The following is a 13,162-nucleotide window of genomic DNA, read 5'->3' as shown; positions in this document are numbered from 1 at the left end:
CATTAATAAACCACATAAGAAATAATGCCATTTGTAAAGAGCTTCACAGTTTATAAAATATTATCTTATTCTACTATCATCTCAACCATGTGAGGCAAGTAGGAAGAGCATTATTCATATTTCTCAGATGAAGCAATAAAGCTGTTGATGGAATTAATAGAACTGAGACACTGGTCATCTGATTCTACTGCAAGGTGCAATTTCTGCCTTACAATTCTATCTCAATGACTAGGATAAAAATATTGCTTATTCTTTAAATAAGAAGATATATATTTTACAATTCACCAAAAAAAGTGTTTTTAAGAAAAAAGTTATAAAACTCAATCTATTTAATAACTTGATAGTTCAAAGTTATATCTATACATAAGATATGCATACACAATCTGAAGAAGCCATGAAAACTTCAAAGATATTTTTATATGTCTTTTGGTTACCACTTCATGAAAGGCCTACATTTCTGTTCAGAAGGCAGGACAACATAAAGTATTACTATGTTACCCTCTAGAAAGATGTCTAATACACTCTAGGTGAAAAATGTAAAGCTGTTCTGTACTTCTAGCAGCCCCTTGATAATGTTCATTTACCAAGATATAGTTTGAGATATTCTGATGAAACCAGGGTCATCTAACAAAGGCCTAATATTACCCTTACTTCTATCCCTTAATTTCTTTATGAGGAGCTGTAAAGGTAAACATAGACACATACTGATATGCATAGTTGAACAAAGGCAGAAACAGTTACCTACACTTTGTCAAGATAGGATGGTCTCTTTTTTCGAGGAGTCAGCAGCACAGTCACAAAGATAGCAATGATGAAAAGGGCAAGAACAGCTCCAATTACTGCTCCAGCTACAGCTATGGAAGAGGTCTGCTTAAATGGAACATCTGTAAAGTAACAAAAATTAGGCTTTTCAAATAATCTTAAAATTAATTATTGAAATTGCATACCTTTTCTACACTGTGCAAACTATTTGACTGAAGTATGTTATTCAAGAGCCAGGTTATAGGACCTCAAATTTGATTCATTAGGTTTAGTGGCATTATGCTAAAACCCTTCCTTCTTTCTTGTATTACTTTAATACCTCAACTTAACTTTTTAAAAATTATGTAAGTATCCCCAAACATCACCGGGAGAATATATTCTCGATATGCAAAGAGTATCTGGAGAAGAAGATAGAGAAAAAGATGAAAGTAATTTTAAGTTTGTACTCTAAAAGGTTAATTTTAAAAATCAGTATTCTCTAATATAAATGACCAGTAATACAGACATTTAGCACTTTTATTCTCTTAAAATAAAAAAACTATTAACAAAATTGAAAAATTTCAGGTGCAAAACAGAAAATATCTCATATCAAAAAAACATTGACATTGGACATTGTAAAATTTGAAAAGTATTTTAAAATGTAAATATTAAAACACGACTTGCACAAAATTTCCCTTAATTCATGCACATTTAATACAAAGTGCACTAAAAATAGCTTCTCTACTATAACATTAAATAGAAATTCTTACTATCTCCTGGCCATAGACATACATCATCTCTGAATACCAACTTCTCTTTCCCACACTGCATCACAATTTTGTAAGAAAGGATTTAAAAAACATATTTGGCTTTTCCCAGAAAATTGAATCACAATTTTATGAACTCCCAAATAACGGAATGTACTAAAACTATTACAAGTACTACATATTTTCAAATGTTAAGTATTAAGGAATGTAACAAAACAATCTTTATGTGTAAGTATTACTTTGATAAATTTTGGCTATATTAAATCCAGTAACTAAATTTTGTGGAGATTCATGAATTACAAAGTTCCTTCACACATCTGATTTTGTTTTGTCTTTCTTACCAACAAAAAAAAAGATATTGAGATAACATTCTATAAATAAAGATATTGCAGTTCTGAAGTTAAATAATCTGCCAAGACCATTCAATCAATGAATAGTAGAGAGCACAGAGAGAAATAAAGTTAGGTTGGAGGGTAGAAGCCTCCACTGTTACCCCTTGTTGGAAGACAAGAATGTTTTTGTTAACATTAATATAGACTAATGAAGAGGTCTCAGCTTTACTTACATTGACATGATCTTCACATATACTCTTAAATAACTGCAATAATTGTTGGGATCCAGACACAGCAAAGTTACAGAATTAGCACTCTTGGTTTTGAAATATGTTTCACCTACTTACCATGATAGTATTCCCATATAAATACATAAGTATTTTCCAATTCTGTTTTTATTAAAATGTGGGTAACATGGTAGTTTAGATTACCAAAAAGAATGTTTTACTTTCTTTCAAATTATAAAAATGTCTTCAGAATACTAACAATCCTGAGTTTATTAATGGCTTATTTTGTTAGCCTCATTTTGAGATAAAAATCTTACACCAGTTAAGTGCAAGTCACTCATTTCAATAACGTTTCCAATGTATAGATTCTGAAACATTGTAACTCAATCATTCATAGTGACCTTCATTTGCTAATACCAGCCTGGTTTATCTATTGTTGCTCAATTTTCTAATCTATCTCTATTTGGATATGTACTAGATTAAAAAAAAAAAAAAAACTGAAATCCAGTACATCCAAATATCATTCTGCACTTGTAAATGTGAGATTTGGGATGACCTATGGATAATCTCTATTACCATTTTCCCCACCATATAGATTATAGCTTTGACCACTGAACACAGCCATAAGGTAGATGGTCTTACTCAATCCTTAATAATAGGCCAGTTAAAACTATTAAGATTATGCCATTTGACTAAGGTCATACATCTCTAGTCAGTGGCACAAATAAAAAATACTAATTGTCAAGTACGTTATTTACTCCACATCAATTATTCTAAAGGTTTTCCTCTCTTGGAAATTTTTCTTTTGCTGAAGACGACCTGTCATGTTTGCCCAACTGTACAGAATTTAAATTTTTGTTATTTTGATGACAAATTTTTTCAAAATTGCTTTTGAAAAGTTCATGTTACTCTTTGAGTGAGGCCAAACTGAGATTCTCAATCTAGAGATCATTACAAATTTTTATCAAACTATACATCTCCTCTAAGAAAGCCTTTCATTTAACTTCAGCAATAATCTGAGGTTTGGTAGTGCTGTGTAATAAAACAACATAATGTAGACTTTTAATCTCTTTAGTTTCCAACTTTAAATACTATTTTTAATATATTCAAGTAATGCTTGTCTACATATATATTATTTCTTAAACATTTTAATTACAATCTACCTAATTTTGTCACACTAGTCTTATAAAATCTTTAGCTCTAGGATTCTGTGAGAGTTGACTGTATCACAACACTTCCTTCTATCTTAATTTAGCCATCTTCATTTCAGCTGGTTCCATTCATTCTTTATCGTATGTATCCTCTTTCTCCGATACCTCTTCGTAGTATTAGAATAGGCTGGTAGCTGCTGAAATGAGCAAATGAAGGACAAACTAGATATGAATCTATTTCCCAACTAGATAATCTACTTTATTTAGGTCAATTGATTATGCTAAATATGCATATGGGATATTTTTCATGTTTTCTTTTCTGATTCTAATTGAGGGAAAAAAAAGAGGTAAGTACTTAAGGTGTTAATAATTTAAGGGTATTAACAGTTGATGAAAACCAGTATGAAAGCAAAGGAGGTGCTTGAATCTTTTACATTCAAGTATTTTGATGAAAATTGATAATTTAGCCCCAACACTGTTTCCCACATATCGCAGATGAAATAAACAAGTATTCTGACGAAAATTGAGAATTTAGCCTCAACACTGTTTCCTGCATATCTCAGCCCAAATAAACACATATATACTACATAGACTCTGTATTCCAACCAAACTACAGAGGAAAAAAATTAAGTTATCAAATGTATAAACACAGCATTTTTAAACACTAAGGTAGTTTACTGAGTGAATAACATGAAACATTACCATCAACCTAAGGAGATGTTCTACTAAGAGCAATATATGCTTACAAGAGGCAGAAAACAAGACCAAAATTATAGAATATTTACCATTAAAAGACTGGTGCATGCATTGCTAAAATGACCAGCTTGCTGTTATCACAGTAGTAATGGTAACTCGTATTCACTGGAAACTTACCTCCAAAAATAGAAAAAGAGCATTCCCCAACACAAGATTATACTGCCACACTTAATTAAAAGACAGCATGCACATGTCTTCTGGGGAAGATGTTTAAAAATCAACTAGCTACGAACCATAAAAAAATGAATATGGATATAAGAAATGATTTAATTATTTTTTGGAAAAAAGTACACAAATATTATAGATAATAAATTGAAGTTTTTAATCATTCATAAATACTTTTTTAAAGTAAAGCTATTGAAACATGTGTACACCTAATTCACATCTAAAAAAACTGAGACATGCCCTATTTTTTCTCTTCAGGCCCTTTGACAAAACTTTAGTGATGGGATCACAGGTTTATGTGTTGGTCTACAAAGTTATCTTCCCACCTTTGATTTGCTCCCATACTATATATTATTGTATTACCAATTTTTCCCCATAAACAATCCCATTCTCCAATTGTAACAGCCCCTTTAATGTTTATCTTCTCAATATGACTTATTAGCTTTTATATCCATCCAAACATTTACGTCTCACTACTTATTTATTAATGTGCTCTATTTGGATCAGGTCAGTCTCCTCAGCCTCTCAACCAAAAAATTACCCCAAGCACCTAGTATGTGTCAGGCCTTGTGCTAAGTGCCAGGAACGCAGGGATAAATTTTATGTGGTAAGAGCAAAATCCCCCAAAGTAGAGTCAAAGAATCCACAAAATATATATCATCCAGTACGTATAGAAATATTACCACTTATCTTCAAAAAAGACATTTCATGAAAATAATTGTTTACTAGTATATAATACATGGATTGGCATTGGTTGCTCCCCTTGTCCAAGTATCAGGTGTTTTCCTGTCACACACAGCGCCCACTGTATCTATGGGGAGAGTGAAATGGGATAGTTTCAGAACAAAATTAAGTAGACAGCGCTTCACTTGGTTGTTCCTTCACGTCTTGTGACACGATTCATAAGAGCTCAGCAGAATGAACTAGTGACTTATCTAGATTCAGCCAATAGTAAAAAATGTAAAGGAAGAATTGTATGAGTGTCCCATGTGACAGGTAAACAGCTAAGACACATGGACTCTGTGGAGGTATCAGTGCTAATCTACATGTTATATACTAGAAAGCATTTATTCCTAGTATCATTCCTGCAAGTAATTGGCAAAAAAATTCCCACAGAACACTAATACCGGCACTAATAACTGGCAATACAGATATCTTACTCTTAATACACAAATTTTATCAGTTAGCTACAGTATGAAGTAAAATTTGCATGGCAATCTAACCAGATGTAACAAGTCAATCAAAAAAAAAAAAAAAAAAAAAAAGATCAAATGCATCAGCAGACCAGTTAAAACATATTTACATTTACATTTACTCATTAACAATAAACCTCATACTAAGCCTTAATGTGAAGGAGACGTTATTGATTAGCAAGACACTGAACAATCAAATATCTAGGACATAAAGATACACTCTAAAAATAGTGGTTGGGATGAAAACTGTTAACATCCAAACAATGTACTTCTTCCATTTAAATCTATTTGAGAGGTGGCATTTTAGTTATCACATCTAAAAACCAAGTATCAACATACACTGACCATGATATGAGACCCTTCAATCACTGAATAAAAAATGCATGAAGAACAATCATGTAGTTTTACCAAAAGTTCTGGTAATAAAAAAGTTAACTTTTAAAATGAAATGCAATCATACTGTTTCCCCCAAATCTTAGTTTTAGTGAGAAAAAATTAACATGTTAAATATATCATCAGATATCTAAAATTTCCATTTTTGAATATTTTATAATGCATGTAACAAACTGCTGTAGTAGCTCATGTATAATGGGAGTACATATTAATTTTGAACTGGTAGGTACACCTAAAGGAGTTTTCACTCATCTGGAGAAGAGGAGAAATAAAAACTAGAAGATGTGAGGTTATGACAGATGAAGTTGATAGGAAACAGCATGACAATTATTCAGACATCTAAGTATATGATATGGTAAAAGAACAGGGTTAATAGATCTAGGCATCGAGCACCAAATGACAGCTAATATCACACACAAAAAAGTAGGTATTATGTGCTTTCTGATGGAAAAACATAGCACCACTTATGTATGATGTCATCTTGCTTTCAAATTAAACCTCAATCTAACCAAGGCTCTAGATCTCACTACCAATTTACAGAAAACACAGAGAGAGGTGTGTGGAATGCAAATAGCAGACTTTAAACTAGAAAAATTTAGAACAAATGAAGCAGTTTCTTTAAGAAATAAATTGCAAGGGAAAATGGGGTGGGGGGTAAATCGAGTAAAAGGTATTTCTATCAATCACCATGAATGGATCATATTTGGAAAACCTGATTAAAACTGCAAAATACATATGATTAGAAATTTGAATGCTCACTTGATACAATGTTAGGGAATTATTATTAATCTTTGGGGTAATGATGATACTGTGGTTTTTAAAATGGTCTTTATCTTTCAGAGCTATATACTGATTTATTTACAGCTGAAATAAAATCAGGAGGGATTATATAGGTAGGGGTCTAAATGGAACAAGACTGACCAGGAATTGATGATAACTGAAGCTAGTACATGGAGGTCCGTTTCATTATTCTGTCCTATTTTTGTATAATTTTCCATAATAAGAAGTTTTTGTGTTGTTGTTGTTTTGTTTTTCCTTTTTTAAAGAGAGACCAAGTCACCTAGATCCTACTTTTGGCTTTTAGATAAAACTGTCACTTTACAATTAGGTTTTCCCTGGGATATTTCTCGTAACTGAGACTGTACAACTTGCATTATTATGTCTACGTAGCAATACTATGCATATAAGGAAATGAGGCTCTAAACTATTCTCAAGTTTTGAATATTACATTCTAAAGTTATTGCTCTAAAAGGTCATTGCTCTAAAAGGTCACTTTCAATCAGCTTCATTAGCAAACAGCTAGAAAAAGCAGCAGCTATTAACTAAAAGGCAAATGAAACAAGATATATCCCAAAATTGAATCATGTTTTATCCTTCTAAATTGAAATAAACGTAAACTGTCACGAAGGTTCAAGAAAATAAATGATACCTAAGGGAATACAAGGCAAAGCTTTTGTAAACAATTTTGGTTTCAAGCTCTTGATAAAAACCTAACACTACTCAAGTCAAAGTGGTCAAGTCAAAGTATATATGTACTTCACAAAAAAGCAGATGACTGGACTATAACAGAAAAAAAAAAAAAACAAATATATAAACAGAAAGCATTTTAAAAAAACAGATAAAAGTTGGTTTACTGTGCAAACCCCTCAAAGACTGTTTCATGCATGAATTTTTTTATTGGGATACCAAGAAGGGAACAAAACAATCCAGTCTAATTGTGTATTATCAAAGAAAAACCCTGTTCAAAAATAGTTTAAAAAATAGTTTAAAAAGCCAGAAATAGGAAACAAAGTGATGCATCACAAGGTGATTATAAACAATTCAAAGCAATGGCATTTCTAATCAAAGTAGCTCACAAAAATAAGTAAAAAACACTAAATGTCAACTTAAGAAATAACCTTATAAAACGTGTTAATTCCAAACTGAAAGCCAATATATAAAATTTGACTTATGCCAAAGTAATAGCAAAAACATCTAAAATGGGTTTTAAGAGCTACAGCTACAGAGATAAGATAATTTATAACTATGGAGAATGTTAATTCATGACTGGGAATTAAATGGTTAATTAAAAGTCAAATATTAAAAAGGATGAGTTTGTGTCCTTTGTAGGGACACGGATGCAGCTGGAAACCATCATTCTCAGTAAACTATCGTAAGAACAGAAAACCAAACACTGCATGTTCTCACTCATAGGTGGGAACTGAACAATGAGATCACTTGGACTCGGGAAGGGGAACATCACACACGGGGCCTATCACGGGGAGGGGGGAGGGATTGCATTGGGAGTTATACCTGATGTAAATGATGAGTTGATGGGTGCTGACGAGTTGATGGGTACAGCACACCAACATGGCACAAGTATACATATGTAACAAACCTGCACGTTATGCACATGTACCCTAGAACTTAAAGTATAATAAAAAAATAATAAAAAAATAAAAATCAAATATTATAGTTAATGCATGCTGGGCTTAATACCTAGGTGATGGGTTGATTTTTGTAGTAAACCACCATGGCACGTTACCTGTGTAACAAACCTGTACATGCACCCCTGAACTTAAAAGTGGAAGAAAAAAACCCAACCACCTAAAAACAAAACAAAAAAAAAAAAAAAAAAAAAGGAAAAAATTGTATAGTGGCCCACATGCCAACTATCCTCAACCTGATATTATAGTCTTGTTTTAGGAAGAGAAAACAGGTTTCTGATTCCCACAAATCATTAATTACATTTTGATAATTAAAATAAACTAGGTTACACACACACACTTTAGCAAATATAATGATCATTATACAAACACACACGTACACATATTTAGTAAATATAATGAGGACAAAGAAGGTAACACAGAGCAATGAACTTATTACAGAAATATGCCTCTAAATAACTTTTTAAACTTTTATTTAAAGATTTCTTGCATGGCTACTGGGGCTAACACTTAATACACAGGTTGGTTAAAAAAGAAACAAACAAACAAAACAAAACAAAATAAAAAAACCACCAAACAAAAACAACCCAAAACTTAGCGCTGCTACAAACTAAAACCCAAACTCAAACACAATATACGAAAAATTTGAGAAAGGAGCTGTTTATGAAGGATGCATTTTCTAATTAACAAGTAAACAGGAAAGACAATTCAATCTACAATCTACTCCCCTATTAGAATTAAAAAATTCAAATTGGGTACCATTTATTCCTTTCTTACATTTTACATTGATTACTTTCATACATAAACTTCTTACTTGTTCATAAACTGTGTTTTAGCAGTATTTATCAAAAACAAACTCAAATCAGATGTTTTCACATTTAAAATGACATTTCTCTTTATTTCTGTACTTATACACTGTACTCCTACAGCTCCTTAATGCAAAATATTTAGCCATGGGTTATCTTATAAAACTTTCCTGTATATGGCTATTAGAAGCAACACTTACTATTGAAAAACCTTAATAGTTTCCTTAATATTAGACTTAGCAAATAGAACCCTACTAGGCACATGATAAAGTACTAAATCTTTCAACTCTAAAGCACTTCTCAAATATCACTTTTAAAGTTAACCCCTAGCCTACTTTAGTTTCAATGTATTTTAATAAAAATGGCAGAAAAAATAAGAGTTGCATTCATCTTCATTATATTATTGGAATATTTTAACCAGTATGAAAGAAAACTCTCAAGTGAATTTACAAAAATGCAAAAACAGTTCAAACCATATGAAAGAAATAAATATAAATATGGCAAAAAATAGTACAAATATTTTTTTTTCAAGATAGTAGAACTTTCATATATACCTGTCAAATAGCTATGAATATCACTGGTATTCAAAAACTAATTTAACAATGTTTATTTAATGACTATTCATGTTTTCAAACAAGTCTCTATGTACAGTAAATATACATAAAGTTCTAATAAACAACAGTGCAATACTTCCCAAAGTGTTAAGCACTAGTATTAGATTCTTCTAACACAGAAACCTTCTAGTTTGCCAAATGATTGGATTAAGGATACAGAATATGTCAAATACTCACTTGTGGTTTTCCAGGTCACACTCTCCCGCCAAAAAAACACAAAAGAAACAAACAAACAAAAAAACCCAATCACACACATAACCACCATGTAAAAGGAAGTTCATAACCAGTATTTATATTTTTGAAATATATTTCTTAAAATACATTGCTAAACTCCTTCAGATTATACTCCAGTTCAGATTTATATAGAATCCTAAATGTGATTATTCTGTTCAGATCCATATAGTATTTCAAACCATTATTTTTAAAAGATGAAATTTTGATTTAAAAAAAAAAGTCATAGTTTTACATCTTTCATGGGAAGAAACTTTAGACCCATCTTTCTTCTGGCCACCTCATCAATGATCTTTATATTAAAAATAAACTTATGTCAATCACAGTGTTTTATCAAAAAGTTTTCTTCCAAAAACTTGTACTAAAAAGTTGTAGTATTTGTATATAAGTGATTAACCATATTAAAACCCAGACATTTGTAAGAAGATATAAGTGAACTTTATTTACCTGTATCCTTAACCTGATACTACAGTCTTACACTAAGTATTACTTTTGGGAAGAGAAATAAAATAGGTTTCTAATTTCCACAAAATAGTGCTAGTTATAATGAAGAAAACTAGTTTATAATCCTTCAGAATAAACCTTCCATTATTTGCAAGATACTATGAACATGTTAGAATTTTGCCCCCTAAATGTTTTAGATTTGATGAATATTGAGAAATGGCTAGTTGGGAGGGTTTAAAAAGTACCTACTACTTTGCCTTTTTATTAACAAAATAATATATTTATGACTCTCCTACTAACTTCCACTTCATTGCACTGGCAAAGCAGTCACTTTTTCAAATGACTTATCAATAGAAAAACATATCTTTTCAGCTTCAAAATAGTTGTCATTATTATAATTTTGTAAGACTCCACTCTTCCACTGTAGAAGCAATTTAATTACCTTACAAACAAAAAGCACATTTGAAGTTTAGGTAACATTTCTTTCTCAAAAGATAAACGATTCAGAAGGAATATACATAATTTATGTAATAAACAAAAACAAAAAATCTCATGTTTCCAGTTTTAATTGTAAAAACAAAAATCTTCAAATACATACATACACTTAGGAGGAAAAAGGAGATGAATGCCAATATCCATTAGCAAGTGTTACCAATTGATTCTATGCTTTAGATTTTTCTAGTTAAATCCAATGTTTCCAAGTTTACTCTAAAATTTTCTTTCTATACATTTACCCGTTTGAACATTAAATAACTAAAACAAGATGGTCCAGAAAATTCTTTCTATAGATTGTTGGCTGAAATGTCTCATTTCTAAAACTAGTACCTCAATATTCTGAAATGCTCTCTCTGCATCTTTTCATTTCTATTAGTATGTTTAGGACATAAAGCATTAAAATAAGGCTACTGCTAATGTACCAAAATCCATGTTCACATGACAATGTAAGAATTGTTTTCCAGAAAGGAAAAAAAAAAAACTAATAATTATCACGTTTGAAAGGCATGTATTTTATTACTCTTGTAGGTATTCTGGACAAAAATATTGACCAGCTAATTATGCTCTTCCACACATCATGTTCACTGAGTTTACTACCACAGTTTTAGTGCAACAAAATATCTTTGAAAAGCCACTCTACAGTAATTATGGCAAGGCTCATTAATATGCAGAGGTAAAGATTTCATTTGTATAGAAACTTAGAAAATAATGTTTGAAAAGGAAAGCCATTCCATCAGGCTAAATATTTTGTGTATATTAAAAAATATATATAAATATTTCTTGAATTAGTTTTATAGTCGATTTTGATGCAGTGTCATTGAGTGGTGATAAATTTTGAGAGGTATATGTTAAACAAACATACTTGAGATTATTGTCTTAGGTAAACATTTAATACACAATGTCAAGGTAGTTCCCTTTTTTAAAAATTTTTGTACCAAATAAGTCATACATTTAATATTGACATTTCTTCTTACCTGTGTGCCTCACATCAATAAAGTACTCTGCATTAAAATTTAAATCTTGAGACAGTAGTACAGCATTGAAAAAAAATTGTAAAGCAGCTTAGATACACTGAACTCAGATTTTACATTTTCATTTGTCAGACTAGAATATAAAAAGCTTGAAAATCAACTTGAAAAAGCTTATTCTTCCTCAAGAAAAAGTATGAACAATCTGAAAATGATCAACTAGTATGAATGAACATTGTACATAGTTAAGTCACATTCAGTGGTTGCTAAACATACCACTCCCTCCTGGAAATTACGGAACCATCTACATGTGAAACTAAGTCATCTTCATTTTCATCATAATGTTCATCACTGACGAACTTCATTCCCATTTTTAGATCTTCATAATAATCCATTGGTCTTTCAAACCTATTGAGATTTTCTACATTGTTCCACTGAGTTTTTTCAGGCTCTTCTATATAGTCTTTACGTATTAGATTGTTCACTGGATTTTTGTTTTCTTTTTTTACACTATCTGGGTAAGAATCAAGCTCATCTTGTTGAAGAACATCTATTTGTGATTCTTTTTGCATATCTGATGGTGGAATGTAGTTCTTGGCAAAGTAGTCTCCACGAAACGTCCGTCTTCTCCTATAGCAGAATATTCCAGCCAAAACACTTACAAGTACTATGAAGAGAGCCCCACCCACTACACTAGCAATGATCGTGGCAATTGTGTCATCCTTAATTGTTGCCAAAGTTGACAATGGGAAGGGCAATTTTTTAGGTTCTGTTGCTAGATCCTCGATGTCAGCAGTTGAGGGATGCCACTGAATTGTAGGCTGAAGGGTGGTAGTAGTAGGAGGATCTAATGGAAACAGTAAAGACAGAGAAGACACAGAAAGGCAAAGAATGTCAATGCAGGCTGATTCAGCAGCAAGTTGACAAGACAGCACAGTTAATGAATATATATTCATAGTAATAATAGTTTTTCATTCTTAATTTGATTAAGATTAGAATGTAGTGGTACTTATCTATTTAAAAAGAAAACAAAACTGACATTTAGTCAGTCACCAATAAAAAGAAAGGAATAAAACCTATGGTGTAAACCTATGTTGTAATTCTTCCATTCCAAGTTTATGAGTGATATTGTACTCTAGAAAAAGAGGTACTTATTTTTTTTAAAGAAGAGTATTACTTAAGTGTCCTATTACATAGCCGGTTTAATAATTACTATAACAAAAAAGTAAATCAAATAATTCAAATGTACATTTTCTTAGCCAGTAGCTCAAGAAAATAAAAAGCATAAAAACATTAAAGTTTTTCTCAATATCCATTTTACCTACCAATAATATGGTTTATTTTTATAAGAGTTGAGCATATCTTTAAAAGAATGAAAAACTATAGACTCTTGTTAAGTGGGCATAGTATAAGCTGTTGGTTTAATAATTCTCTCAAAAATATTTTCTTTAAA

General features: G+C 31.1%; 1 protein-coding gene across 5 annotated transcripts in view; it reads right to left on the bottom strand.

Moving 5' to 3' along the window:
- The window catches only part of LOC111543040 (nectin-3), a 118,721-nt gene that overhangs the window by 47,480 nt on the left and 58,079 nt on the right, over positions 1 to 13,162 (bottom strand). For 3 of the 5 annotated variants that reach the window (XM_023212801.2, XM_023212811.2, XM_026456896.1), the window contains one exon: positions 11,230 to 12,556. In XM_023212801.2, the coding sequence (XP_023068569.1) occupies positions 11,976 to 12,556 (581 nt within the window). In that variant the 3' untranslated portion in view covers positions 11,230 to 11,975. Of the gene's footprint in view, positions 1 to 745; positions 885 to 11,229; positions 12,557 to 13,162 lie in introns of those variants that run through there. The other 2 variants (XM_031935098.1, XM_023212830.2) reach the window with 1 other exon arrangement.

The sequence above is a fragment of the Piliocolobus tephrosceles genome, chromosome 2 (genome assembly GCF_002776525.5).
Source record: "Piliocolobus tephrosceles isolate RC106 chromosome 2, ASM277652v3, whole genome shotgun sequence".
NCBI classification, from domain to species: domain Eukaryota; kingdom Metazoa; phylum Chordata; class Mammalia; order Primates; family Cercopithecidae; genus Piliocolobus; species Piliocolobus tephrosceles.
This window is presented reverse-complemented; position numbering and strand designations above follow the sequence as displayed.